The sequence below is a fragment of the Lutjanus erythropterus genome, chromosome 22 (assembly GCF_056507025.1).
Source record: "Lutjanus erythropterus isolate fLutEry1 chromosome 22, fLutEry1.hap2, whole genome shotgun sequence".
Classification (NCBI taxonomy): domain Eukaryota; kingdom Metazoa; phylum Chordata; class Actinopteri; order Lutjaniformes; family Lutjanidae; genus Lutjanus; species Lutjanus erythropterus.
In genome coordinates this window covers 27,043,032-27,057,267 of record NC_139338.1, presented here as the reverse complement: position 1 = coordinate 27,057,267, position 14,236 = coordinate 27,043,032, and the positions used below count along the sequence as shown (strand labels likewise).

The following is a 14,236-nucleotide window of genomic DNA, read 5'->3' as shown; positions in this document are numbered from 1 at the left end:
TATATATTGTTGCTGTTGGGCACAAATCGTGGTTGACATTTTTTATTTTTTCATAAATCAATGCTATTGGTCGCCCTTTATGTCTGTCTGTGGGTTTTACAAATATTTAATCATTGAAAAGTATTAAATAGAGCTACTAACTTTGACATTTAAATAGTTTTATATAAATATGTAATTTACCACAGCTGTTTGTTCCTGGAAAAGTTTGAAAATGCACCTTGAAGATGCTTGAATTTGACCTTAGAAAAGGTGACGGAACCCTGTCTGTTACATAGGAATGGAAATTGAAAAGATTTTTTTGTCACCAGTGCCAATATCTATTCTGCCTCAGGTCAGTTTCTTTATTGATGCACTTATTGATTCCTGATCAATTTCCTGTGTGGTAAAAAAAATGGGCCCACACAGGTTTTCAGCAAATGTCTGAACACAGGATAGAAACAGAATAAAAAAGGCGTCCATGCACGTCTCAGGTGTGCAAAAGCTCCATTGTTTTCTGTGTTGCACTGATGATGTTATAACAGGACAGTTACCCTCAGTAACAGACGTGCTGCTCAGCTGTGAAGCAGCCACACTCATGTCACATACATGGCATTACTGGAATTTAAGCTCATGTGCAGAAAGATGTTTGAGCATATTGTTGGTGTTCTTTGGACATATTTGACGTCATTGTTTTGCAACGAACAACTGTCAGAAAAACGTGTCAGCACTGATAAAAATTCAATAAGTTTGGAGGCATATTATTCTGATGGATCAGACAATTTGGAAACAGCTCTCTGTTCCCATGCTTACTCTTACATTGTATTAAATTGAATATTATGGCGTTTTAGACTCTTGGTTGGACATAAAAAGTCATTTGAAGATGTTTTTTTATGCCTCTGCGCCGGCAGCAGCCAAGGCCAGAGCCATTATGTTTTCAGGGACTAAAGTTGTCATAACAGGATATTTATCCTTGGTAACTGACGTGCTGCTCAGCTGAGAAGCACTCGTGTGTTCAGTGTCACATACAAAGGAATGCTGCATAGAAAGATGTTATAGCATATTGCTGTCGATCCCACGCCATGACTGCTTGATGCAAATTTATTGCAGCTTAGATGCCTGAGTTTGACATAATTGTTTTCAGAATCAGAAAAATAGGAATTAATAAGCTTAGAGGATGATGATTCTGATGTATTGGATCATTTAGAACCAGTTCTTTTGAAGACTTTTCAGCGACCGCTGTGGTCAGAGGGATTGTCAGGTTGTCTGTCCGTCTGTATGGTCATCTCATTCTTGTTAATGTAATATCTCAAGAACACGCTGGAATTTCTTTAAACTTGTTGCAAATGTCCACTTGGACTCAATGATGAACTGATTATGTTTTGGTGGTTAAAGGTCACTGTGAGCTCATGTCCGTCCCACTTTTGTAAACGTGACATTTCAGGAATTTATTTAAATTTACCACAAACATCCACTTGGACTCATTGATGAACTTTGCTATTGTTTGATCTGTTATAAACCGAACAATAATTCCATTAATCTATAAAAGTAATTGGTGGATTAATAGATAATGAATGTATTAGTTCCAGTCCAAATATATCCAGTTTCCACGATCCCTCTGGCTGAACAGATTTAATTGCATCGTTACAGAGCAGCGGTCTTCATCCTGCAGATGAAGACGTGCTGATGTTGCCTCCTACAGTGTTTATCACAGTTGATGATCATTAACCTCTATTAATACCTTTACACTCGCTGCTGCTGAGCAGCATCTCGTTCAAGTCTTCAACTCTGTGTGAGGAGAGCAAGTTCAGCGTTAATATGATCTTCAGGCGATAAGCGGTACAACCGCAGCTTTTCTTTCACATGCAAGAGTGTTTTTGAGCTTCTACACTTTGACCTCCTTAAATTAAAGTATAACAATTAAAAATGTATCATCACTGTGTCCCTCTAACCCTCAATGGATATGAAATATACAAGTAAAAACACTTTGTACTTTGAGTTAACTAAAGAATCTGAATAACTTCCTCCGCCACTTGTGTGTGACCTTGTTTAAACAATTGTAGCTCCGTGATACAACGAGCTAAGATGATTTATGTCTTATATAACGAACCTCAGTGTGTAGAGTATAGTATTATATATACTGTAGATGGAGCCTGAAAGAGAGGAATGCTGCTGTCCTACATGTGGAGGAGGAGGCTTTCATCTTCAGTTAGCTATGGTGTGTGTGTGTGTGTGTGTGTGTGTGTGTGTGTGTGTGTGTGTGTGTGTGTGTGTGTTCACGGTCTCATTGTGTTTCCGAGCTCAGCTGCTGGAACCAAACAGAATAGATCTAGAGCAGATTAGAATAGACTAGAACAAAATAAAATAGAACCAAACAGAAGACCAAAATAGAAAGACACGACGCTAAACGGTAATAAAATAAAACACAGAAGAGACGAAACCGATTCATCAAGAAGGATGAAGTGATTCTCATCCTGCTGATATACAGACTCCACTGACAATTTAACAGCTGCTCCTCTGATGTTGCCTGTAAACGCTGTGATTTATAGTTATCGTCTTTAAGTTTAATCTTTTTGATTAGTTGAGTGGTCTACAATATGTCTAAAAATAGTGAGGGATGTTTCTCAAGTCTTTTAAAAGCTTGTTTTTTTCTTGTCAACAGTCCAGAGTCCAAAGACACTGGAACGAAATGGAACTGATCTGATCCGGTATCTGTATTAGGGCTCGATATGGACATAATATTTTTATTGGGTTTTGGGAAACAGTTATCAACATTTTCACCATTTTCTGACATTCTATAGATCAAATAATTAATCAATTAATTTAGAAAATAAAGGACAGGTTAGTCCATGATGAAAATAACAATAATTGTTGCCAATTGCTGGACATTTCTACTCTGTATTTGCATGTAACAAAAGGGAAACACATTTTTGTGTAGTATGATAAAGCTGGAGTGAAGAAATGTACTAACCACCCAAAATAGAAAATATAAACTCTGCTGCATGCATCATGCAATGCATCGTGGGATGGATTTGCAAATTAGGGCCGTCTCTCAGCTTATCTGCAGCACATGTTAATGTCACAAGCCACAATCCTACAGCAACCCACAACAGCTGAAGGACGCCATCACACAAACTACACAACCTGTCCAGACTGATGTTCCATTTATCCTAATGTAATATTACTACTGCTACTTCTGTGTCTAATACTACTACTACTAATGATAAATAAATAATCATGAACATCAAGAAAGGCCATGCAAAGGGAAAAAAATGAGAGATTTGCATTTCGAGAATAAAGTTGAACTTTTAAGTATTAGGGGTAGAAGATTACTTCTTTTTCTTTTTTCTGTTTTTGCATTTTGGTATTTTAATGCTACTCTCAACACTTCAACTAATACTCTTCCATGATCATCAAAATACTGTAAATGAATATTCTGAATTTAATGACATTTAGCCTATCAACTAATCTGTGGATCAATTAATCATTCAGGTTTTGTGATGGTTAGGGTTAGGTGTCATTGTCGGGCTGTCAGTTGCTTATTGTGTTTAATGTTGCGGTGCTGTTTTTTCTGCTCTTGTTTCTGTAGTTGTTGCAGATGCTGATGTTGTTATTGTTGCCTGGTGATCCTGGAAAATATGGTAACCAATCTTTTCACACTTCCTCCAGCACAGAGCAGCTGAGGAGGCCCTATTAAATGTTGTCACAATCACCGGGGGTCCCAGAAAACCTGATTTTTAACTTCCAATCCAATTCTTTCCATGAATGACTTTAGAGACGGAGCACTATTAATTCCCACCAACACCAGAGGGGAAAACAATTCATCGCTCTCCACTGACTTTATATTGTGTGAAGGTGCCTCCTTGTAATTTCCATCTGTTAGCAAACAACAGAAAAACGTCTAAAAGCTGCTGTGCGGTGGGATGCTCTACCAACCGGGTAAATAACAGAGAACTAAGTTTCTATAGGCTGAAAAACTGAACCTTTGAGACGATGAAAGTGGGTACAGACGTGAGGCATCAGCAGGAAGAATGGGAAAACTGTAAGAATCTGACACTCCTGGTTTTGATCTTTGGTTAAATTATGATTCGATCGATGTATTCCATTTCTGGCAATCTGTTTCTATTGATGCCTTTATGTCAACCTGCACATACATCTAATAACCGACATTTAAGCAATATAATTTCAGTTATGTGTTGCTCCAGAACTTCTTCTTTCAACCATTTCCAGTCTTCTGTCTGATTTGTATCCAATTTTCTAATAACATCAATCATCAATTAAAACGCTTATCTAATCAAAGCTCTGCAACCACATTGATCTGATGTCATGGTTCATGGTTTAGCTCCACCTCTGCTGTCTCATCTGTGCAATTACATCATCGGGGGGGTCTCCCAATGGACTGCAGGGATTGGTCTAGACTTAGATAGACCACTGTGTTCTCCACTGGGATTGGTCCCTGTACTGATGAGGTCACCTCTTTCTGGCAGTAGTTACTTTATTCATGAGAACAGGCTGACTTGACAGACCTCTCAGCAGCAGCATCAGGCAGTAAACTGGACAGCAAAAGTCATTCAGTCAGTTTTTAGAGCTGTGTCAGATGCTAACAAGTAGCATCATCTGAAGCAGAGGATGCTAACTTGTGGCTAGTGAGGCCAGAAAGCTTTTATTAGGATGATTACAGTGGCTTATTGGTGTTTCTTCAGTTAGCATCTTAGCTTTGAGATGTATTTTTGTGGTGGGAGTTCTGCTGTGTCTGATGATGATGATGATGGTGAGTACAGATGTATTATGGGAGCCTGTCAATGACATTTCAGTCTCAGAAGACTAGATGTGGTGACCTTTGATGTTTCTGTCTGTGTGTGTTTTGTATGCAAATTCATGGTCATGGTCTGTTTTTGAAAGAACTGGTAGAACCTTTTAGATGAGCTGTTAGAGTTTCAGAAGCGTGGAAAAGATCTGGTTGAGCTTCATAACCAGTCAGAGGAACTGGTAGAGCTTCAGAATCACTAAAGATGGGCATATGTCTGTTTCTCACCCATTTTTTAGGGTTCTTTTCTACCAAATAAACTCTGGTTCTTGAACGGATTCCATTCAAGATCCATGGAACCTTGGTGCTATCTAGTGAACCAGCCAGTTTTAAACAGAACCGTTGTTTCAAGGATGGCAGCAGCAGAGGGTGTTGCACAATGCACAATATCTTGTAGAACACGACACGCCCACTTTGGTTCCTGAGGAAAGCCTGCCATTTTTTGGTTCCAGTTGCTTGAGTCCTGTTTGAGAAAGTGGTAGAGCGCCAGAGCTACATACAGGAACTGGTAGAGCATCTGGTAGAGCCTCAGAACCAGTTTAAAGCACTGGGAAAGGCTTGGTACCACTATGAGGTTGAGATGGAGTTTCAGAGATATGTACAGAAACCAGTAGAACTTCATCACCAGTTAAGAGGAACTGGTACACCTCCAGAACCATTTATATGTAAGGCCTCAGAACCATTTAGAGAAACTGGTAGAGGTTTGGAAGCAGTGACAATAAATGATTGAGCTTCAGAACCAGTTAAACAAATTGGTAAAAAGTTTGGAGCAGGTCAAAGTAATATGTATTTGTGTGTTTCTCTTTGTGTTTCAGATGAGGGGCCGTACACCAAACACTCCGCCGGGTCGCGACCTCCAGATGGAGCGCTGGCCATCAGGAGGCAGAGTATACCAGGTAACACGCACATAAAACATACATCACACCGTTATGGCGTTCTGTGTGATCTCTTCTATCCTTTCTGTTCTGTTTCTCTTTTGGTTCTGCTCTGTGATTCCACCAGCAGAGCTAATAAGCACACCGATGAAGATAACAGGTCTGAAAATAGAACACACACACAAACACAAGCTGATGTTTTCTATCCGTGTGACCTGCAGGAAGATGCTTGCAGTCGCAGTTTATCTCCTCCCACCTGGAACTGGTGGCCTACTTGCAACTCGTATCAGGGTGATGCAATCAGAAATTTACAATATTTAGATAATATAACAAGTAAACAGCGACATCGAGGACCTGGGACAGTTGTCAGAACAATGTCAGTGATCACAGAGAGCTGTTAGACTGAAGGAGAACCTTCCAGCCTTCTGCTTCTCCTGGAATATGCTTCTCCCATACGTCTGCTTCAGGTCCTGGGTCAGTGTCCGAGGTAGCTGCCAAAGGGGGAACCAGAAAAACAGGATGGAACGGAGAGGACTTATTTGTACCATCTGGAACTTTTGTCAACTTTTGTCGTAATGTGTTACAAACAGGGCTGGGGACTCTGGCAGACTGACAATCCTAATATTACTTTGTATTTTTGTCGGTTTTGTACCTCTGTGATGGTGGGTTTGGGGGCATGTTTTAGATGGAGCATGATGCCTCAAGATCCTGAAAGAGTTCCTGGGTTAATTTCACCTCATCTAATTTAGTTTCTACAGATGCAAACGCCAATTTGACTTAAGTAGAGAGGGCTGATGATATAGACTTTTGATGCTCAGAACAAGCAGGATAATCTGGTTGGCCTCAGTGACCAGCACCTTTTTTTGGGATCTTCTTAGTCCAATTGGTTTTGGAGGCCATGGTGCAAGTTAAAGTCGGCATCTGCCTTTACGAAAACTACTGGAAGAAATCAAAAACAAGCTCATGGTAGAATCTAAATTTACTGATAACGGGTGCTCTGCTGCGGACACACTTCTTATTGAGGCTGAGAAGAAGCTAATTCAGATTTAAAGTCAAATCTGCAGCTTTAACAAACTCTTTTCGTCTGAGAGAAGCTTTGTTGTGATTCAGCTTCTTTCAGTGCAAAGTTAACTGGCAGTTTCTGAAGTAACACTTTCAAAAGTTTCTCCCCCGCCGCTGCTGGAAATTGGTTCGTCTAATATTTTGATCAGATTTTGGGGGTTTGTGAGTCAGACACTGTCGCTCTTTGTAAAGCCTCTTTGGTGGAAGAAGATGAGGGAGGAGAAGGCAATGATGGTCACTGTGAAAGATCAGATATCTTAATCCTGTCTGAATGAAGGAGGGCAAAGCCTGGCTTGATTAATATTAAAATACAACTTTTTAATGAAATTCTGCTTTCTGTTTTATCACCTGAGGACTGCTCACATCAGAGTGTAGCAGGTCTGCTCTGAAATATCTCCCTCTCTCGCTCTCGCCATCTCTCCCGCTGTTAAATATTTCAGGCATTTGATGAAATATAGATGGGAGACAGAATAGAAGATGACTTCACTTCTCTCTTTTTCCAGATTATTATTTTATTTCTCTGTGCTGAGAGAGAGTTAGGGGAGAAAACTGTGAAGTCAGAGTGCAGACACAGAAAAGAGGGAGAGATAAAGTAGAAACCGTTGGACCGATCACCTGTTCTTGGTGTGATGCAGACGAGTTTCGGGGCTGCTCGGTGGTGGAGCTGATGAAGAAGGAGGGGACGACGCTCGGGCTGACGGTTTCAGGCGGCATCGACAAAGATGGAAAGCCCCGGGTGTCAAACCTGCGACAGGGAGGCATCGCTGCCAGGTAACACTTCATAGCTCTGTTTGAACCTAATCTATTCATCTGTTGTAGTTTTATTATGTTATAAGCTCTTCTGGATCTTTTTGGCTTCTCTGTTTGGGGTTTTTGTCGGTCATTTCCTGTTTTATTGTGTAGTTTTTTTCCTTCCCTCTTGTTTCTCTGATTTTACATCTTTTTCCTGCCCTTTTTGATTATGATGTGTTTCACCTATGTATCATTACTTCTTTGTCAGTTTGTTGTCACCCTTATGTGTCTGTCCCTGTGTTTTGGACTTAAGTTTAATTTTTGTGTTCTTCATTTACCCTCCTTTGATTTGTTTGTTGTTTTGGGGCTTTCTGGTTTTGACCTGGCTGCCTTTAACATAAGCCTGTTGAACATTATTTTACCTCCTCTTCACGCCTGTCTGCATTTTTGGGTCGGTCATCTTGTTTTATTTGACACAATACAACATGTTTCACTCCAGCAGACATTTTCAGAAATGCAATAAAACTGAATAACATTCATATAAAATTTGTTTTTAAGTTCTGAACACGGAGTTAGTGTGACTGTCCATCACGTATGTCCAAATGAACATTGGTCTGCATTGCATTGAGAGTCAGAGATATGAATGCATCTAGAAACAACATTTATTCACGTTTTTGATTTCTTTCTTTGTTTTTTCAAGCATAATCTATTTTAGATCAACTTGATTTCATAGTCCAGTTTTATAACTAATGAAGAAAACGTCTGGTCACATTTCACTTTGAACAAAAGGATGAACGAGGAGCCGCAGTTGTTCTTTCTTGAATATATGAGTTTAATACACATGTACAGTTAATGTCATACAATCACGTATCATCAGGACACTAGACATAATCAATCAATCAATCAATCAATCGAGTTTAAGTGTCCAAGTGGACATTTGTACAAAATCTGAACAAATTCTGTCCAGCTGTCTCACGTATTTCCCTTTTAAAGTGAAAGTGAAGCTGATGTTTGTTCTGTCTGTGCAGGAGCGACCAGCTGAACGTGGGCGACTACATTCGTGCTGTAAACGGCATCAACCTGGCCAAGTTCAGACACGATGAGATCATCAGTCTGCTGAAGAACGTCGGGGAGCGAGTCGTACTGGAGGTCGAGTACGAACTGCCGCCTGTCTGTAAGTACTGTAGCAGCAGTAACACGAGTGGAACAGGAGTGTATTAGGAGTGTATTCGGTGCATTTTTAAAGCTGCAGAGTCAGAGGCGATGTTTATGTGTTGGTGTTGTGGTGTGTTGCAGCCGTGCAGGGGTCAGGGGTCATGTTTAAGAACGTCGAGGTCACGCTTCACAAAGAAGGAAACAGTTTTGGCTTCGTCATCAGAGGTGAGAAGAGCTCTGTGTGTGTCTTTGTGTGTGTTAAAGTTGTCAAAAGTAATGATATTACAGTGCTTTTCAATAAGACATTGTTTACAGCAATACAACAATCGCTTGATGTCAGGAATATGATTTATTTTATTGACATTTTAGTTTTGTTTCCAGTGAGATATTATAAGTGACTGTTGCTGCTCCTAAAATAACATTCAGTTATTTTTAAAATATTCAATTTTAATCCTGCCCTGAATTTATTCTTTTATTAAAATAATATATTTTTAAAAAAGCGATTATTTAGTAATGAAAAAGAACCTAAGGCAGCAGAATCCAAAATGCGAGTGGGTTAAACCTGTTCCTGGCAACATGAATCTGTGAGTATTATAATTTACTCAATTCAGCAACGTAAATAATTGTTTTCAAGGGCTTAAAATCATACATTTTCCATTGCACATTTAATACTTTTGCCAGTTGTGTTGGTATTAAATTTCATTCTAAGTGGTCTTAACTTTGAGTTTTATTTTATCGTATTATATCTTATCTTTTCTTCCTTTTAAATGGTTCCAGTTCCCTAATTGGTTTTAACTCCAGTATTTTTTATACATCTGTTCTTGTGGCTGCACCTTTCACGGCTCAGTCTCTGTGCAGCATGTTCTGTGTCCACCTGGAATGAAGTGTGCTATAGAAATAAAGTTTTTCTTCCTTGCTTGCTATTAAAAGGTCTTAAAAAGGCTTAAATTTAACTTGAAGAACCCTGGAGGAACCCTATATAAAAGTAAAAAGATCTAAGTGCTTGTTCAAGACCTCAGTTCAGTCTTTAATAGAACCAGACAGTGTTTTGTGATATTTTCTGTACCAAAAAGAAAAAAATATCCTATTTTTTGTTCCCTTCCCTTTTGCAGTGATATCAAAAGAGGTGTTGAACACTGGTTTTTAAAACTGTTACTGTACAAGTTTGAAATTCTGCTATCTTGACAACCCTTGTGTTAAAAATAAATTCATGACATGACTGTGTCTTTGCAGGTGGCGCCCATGAAGACAGGAACAAGTCTCGCCCCATCGTCATAACAACCATCAGGCCAGGCGGTCCGGCTGACAGGTGAGCGACCTCTGCCCTCGCTGTCTTTCCCTCCATATGAAGGGTTTTATTCTCTCAGGAGCGTCTGTAGAAACTGTCCTGCGTCTCTCTCTCTCTCTCTCTCTCTCTCTCTCTCTCTCTCTCTCTCTCTCTCTCTCTCTCTCTCCCTGTCTCTGTCTCTCTGTCTCTGCAGGGAAGGAACCGTGAAGCCAGGCGATCGGTTGCTTAGCATCGACGGGATTCGTCTCCACGGCAGCACGCTATCAGAGGCCATGAGCATCCTGAAGCAGTGTGGGCAGGAAGCCACGCTGCTGATCGAGTATGACGTCTCCGTGATGGGTCAGTTTAAACTCTCTGTTAGTGATTTTACTGATTGATTATCCCTCTAATATCAATATTCAAAGAGTAAAAGCTACAACTAGAACTAAAACAGTTAGTTGATCAACATAAATTTAATTAGAATTATTTTGATAATTGAATTTTTGAGCTAAAATGCCAAAAATGTTGATTCCAGTTTTTCCAGTGTGAGGACTTGATTTACAGATTTATCTGTAGTGAAAATACTCCCAGGCGTACTATCAAGACTTCACAGCTGCTATTGAAGCTGTTAGTAGATAATATTCTAATATTCTATATTCTAGGTGCATACATACATTTAAATATTTTGTCATATTGTCAAGAATCATCACAGAATAACATTATTTTATTTTCATATCTCCCATCCATAATTTGTCCTACGAATAATATGAGATGACAAATAGAGACACGGTGAGAAGAAATAAAACAGGACCGAGGACTGAACCATGTGGAACACCAATATGTGCAGCATATGAAACTAACATTCTGTGTGTCCTCTGTCAGATTCTGTTGCCACGGCGTCGGGGCCACTGCTCGTCGAGGTTGCCAAGGCGACGGGCTCCAGTCTGGGCGTGGCTCTGTCCACCTCCATGTTCTGCAACAAGCAGGTCATCATCATCGACAAGGTCAAACCAGCCAGCATAGCAGACAGGTACCTGACCTCTGACCTTTGACCAAGAAAAAAACTGATTCAACTTTTCCCCCAAACCTGCAGAACTGATTGTGTGTGTGTGTGTGTGTGTGTGTGTGTGTGTAGGTGTGGTGCTCTTCATGCAGGCGACCACATTCTGTCTGTTGATGGGAAGTCGATGGAGTTTTGTTCTCTGGCTGAAGCCACTCAGCTGCTCTCTGCCTCCTGTCAGACCGTCCGCATGGAGATCCTGCCACAGCATCAGGCCCGACCGGCCCTGAACGCACCCCAGCACGGTATAAACACACACAACACCAGGCCCAACCGGCCCTGAACGCACCGCAGCACGGTATTAACACATACAACACCAGGCCCGACCGGCCCTGAATGCAGCAGTGAAACATTCAACATAAATCGGAATTGTAAATATAAAAGATTACATAAATAAGATGTAGTCTTTTATAAATCTGTGATACAGGCAGGTTCCTGACCTCTGACCTTTCCTCCTGTTTTAACCTGAACACCCTCCTCTGTGTGTGTGTGTATGTGTGTGTGTGTGTGTGTGTGTGTGCAGTCAAGGTGCAGCGTAGTCCCCGTCCCCTCCCCTGGGAGACCGGAGGCTCCGCCCCCATCCTCCCTCCTTACCACTACAACACGTACCACCCCGACCAATCAGCTGCCAGATCGCACAACCGCCATACAAACAACCCTCGTACGTCCACCTCTCTCTCGCTTCCTGAAGTGCTTTGTTTTGGGAGAGAGACCTTCACTCATCATCATCGTCATCATCATCATCACTCTCTCTCTCCATCTCTCTGCAGCTCTCAGCCACTCGTTCTCTCCCGGCTCCATGTCGGCATATAGTCTCTCGTCCCTCAACATGAGCACCCTGCCCAGGAACATGTATCCCACGAGTCCACGGGGCACGCTGATGAGGAGGAAGGCCAAGAAGAAGGACTTCAAGAGCTCCTGTGAGTCTGACCTCTGACCTCTGACCGGGGCTGTTGACCCCAAATCTCCCCTTAGATCACTGTTGATGTTTTAAAGGTCCAGTGCGTGAGATTTATGGGATTTATTATTGTACAACTTAAATTAGATTGATTGATTAGATTACACTGTCTGGACTTAACTCCTTCCCCATCAGCATTTTTGACAAAAAATGTTCAACACCCACAGGATATTCAGTTGTGTGTTCAGAATATTAACATGGAATATATCAAAAGAAAGAACAGATCTGATAGTTTCAGGAACACAAAAAAGTTTTGTTCTAGCTTCATTCATGTTTTTTATAAGCACTTGAAAGTTGGCCGGTGCATCAAAAAAATCCACTTTTCAGATAAAATAATGGTGCTTTTGTGAAAGAGACATTTTTAAGCAGAATATTGAATTCACATTTTTATTTTTGCTCTTTTTATCACTTCATATTACGTGTGTGGCATCACTGCCCGGCTGCAGTGTGAGTCTCAGGCTGGTATGTGAGCAGTCTCGCTGTGTCCCGGCTGCCGTGGAGGTACGGGGACTGCAGCACCCTGAGCTCGGGTCGCTCGGGTTGGATAGGGACATGTATACCAAAATTGTGTGAGATCACAACAGAATCCAGCCCTGATTTGTGACAAGACTCTAAGAGTTTGCTTCAAAAGTGGAAACAGTTTCTCTAAAATCTCTCGCAGTGGATTTCTACAGTTGCACCACGACCACATGCCGGCCATTCATTCTGGGTAAACTACACTGAGGAACTGCTTTTATTCTAAATTAAGACAAGTCAGATCGTTTCAGGCCCTGTGAACGATGCTTACACAGTTGGATGAGCAAGGACAGATTATGACACAATGGGCCCCCGGGCACAGACATGTAAAACGGCCACTACCTCTGCTAGAGGAGCAAAACACACAAAAACTGAAAGCAGCTACTTCATCTGCAGTCTGTGGTTCTTTTGGATCTCTTTTAGTCTTTTGTGTCTCTTTGTGGTTGTTTGATTGACTTTTAAATTTTCTATCAAATAAAAAATTAATATAAATACATAAATCCATATATAATTATTTGAAAATGCAATAAATATATGTAAATATAAAATGAAATAATGTCTCTCTGTCTGTGTCTCTCTCTGTCAGTGTCTCTTGCATCCAGCACTGTGGGTCTCGCCGGTCAGGTCGTTCACACGGAAACCACGGAGGTGACGTTGCTCGGCGACGGCATCATGGGGTTCGGCCTGCAGCTGCAGGGTGGAGTCTTCGCCACGGAAACGCTCTCCTCGCCGCCGCTCATCGCCTACATCGACCCCGACAGCCCGGCTGAGAGGTAACGACACCTGATACAAAAAGACTGATAGATAATACTACGACAACGTATATCTGATAATAATACTTTTACTGTTTATATCACCTTTCATACACATAAAATGCAGTTTAAAGTTATTTTTTAGTTATTTGTTACTGTACATATGTTTATATCTGCCAAGACACGTATCCAGGAGCCAAGTGTTTTACCTCACTCTCTTTATTATTTATACCATGATTATTGTTATTGCTGTTATTTTATTTTACTTTATTGAATTATTCTTACTGGCTTGGTTTGGTGTGTGTGCAGGTGTGGTATCCTGCAGATCGGCGACAGGATTTTGTCCATAAATGGAGTTCCTACTGAAGACTCGACTCTGGAAGAAACCAATCAGCTGCTCAGAGACTCGTCCATCACCGCTCAGCTCACACTGGAGATCGAGTTCGACGTGGCCGGTACACACACACATGCACGCACACACACACACACACACACACACACACACACACACACACACACACACACACACACACGCACACAGGTGGTTCCTTTTTATTTAGTTTCAGCTGAAAAAAATCAGTCACCAGTAAATATATACTTTACTAACTTTATTTGTTTATTTGTCAGAGAAAGTGCACATTAATAAACATCAGTATGAAAATACAAGGTGAAAACATGCTGAATTATACCAAAAATGCTCATTTTAATCTGTAGTTGTTTGTCAGGTAACAAAAAAACAGCAGAAATAGGAAGAAACTGACGTAAGGCGTGACAAGATGAAACAGAGAAACGGAGAGGGAGACTGTGGTGCAGAAAAGTTGAGGTTCAGTTAACGTTGCACAGAAACAGTCAGTAGAAATGTCCTTCAGAGGACAATGTTTTACTTTTATAGTTTGAGGACATTTCAGAGCCTGAACTTTTTCACTTTTACTGCAGTAAACAAGTTGAATCTGTTCTTCTACTTTTAGTCTTTTTTTTTACACAGGTACCTTTACTTTTCTTCTTGAGTACAGAATGTGTAATGTGAAAATGTACCGATACAAAATACAATGATCAAGATGTCAACATGAAATTTA

General features: G+C 40.8%; 1 protein-coding gene across 3 annotated transcripts in view; it reads left to right on the top strand.

Moving 5' to 3' along the window:
* grip1 (glutamate receptor interacting protein 1) overlaps positions 1 to 14,236 on the top strand; it is a 76,520-nt gene that overhangs the window by 51,030 nt on the left and 11,254 nt on the right. For all 3 annotated transcript variants that reach the window (XM_084711309.1, XM_084711307.1, XM_084711308.1), the window contains exons 2-13: positions 5,599 to 5,679; positions 7,356 to 7,491; positions 8,481 to 8,626; positions 8,749 to 8,832; positions 9,841 to 9,916; positions 10,089 to 10,234; positions 10,757 to 10,904; positions 11,010 to 11,179; positions 11,458 to 11,595; positions 11,705 to 11,854; positions 12,995 to 13,181; positions 13,470 to 13,615. In XM_084711309.1, the coding sequence (XP_084567435.1) occupies positions 5,599 to 5,679; positions 7,356 to 7,491; positions 8,481 to 8,626; positions 8,749 to 8,832; positions 9,841 to 9,916; positions 10,089 to 10,234; positions 10,757 to 10,904; positions 11,010 to 11,179; positions 11,458 to 11,595; positions 11,705 to 11,854; positions 12,995 to 13,181; positions 13,470 to 13,615 (1,608 nt within the window). The remainder of the gene's footprint in view (positions 1 to 5,598; positions 5,680 to 7,355; positions 7,492 to 8,480; positions 8,627 to 8,748; positions 8,833 to 9,840; positions 9,917 to 10,088; positions 10,235 to 10,756; positions 10,905 to 11,009; positions 11,180 to 11,457; positions 11,596 to 11,704; positions 11,855 to 12,994; positions 13,182 to 13,469; positions 13,616 to 14,236) is intronic.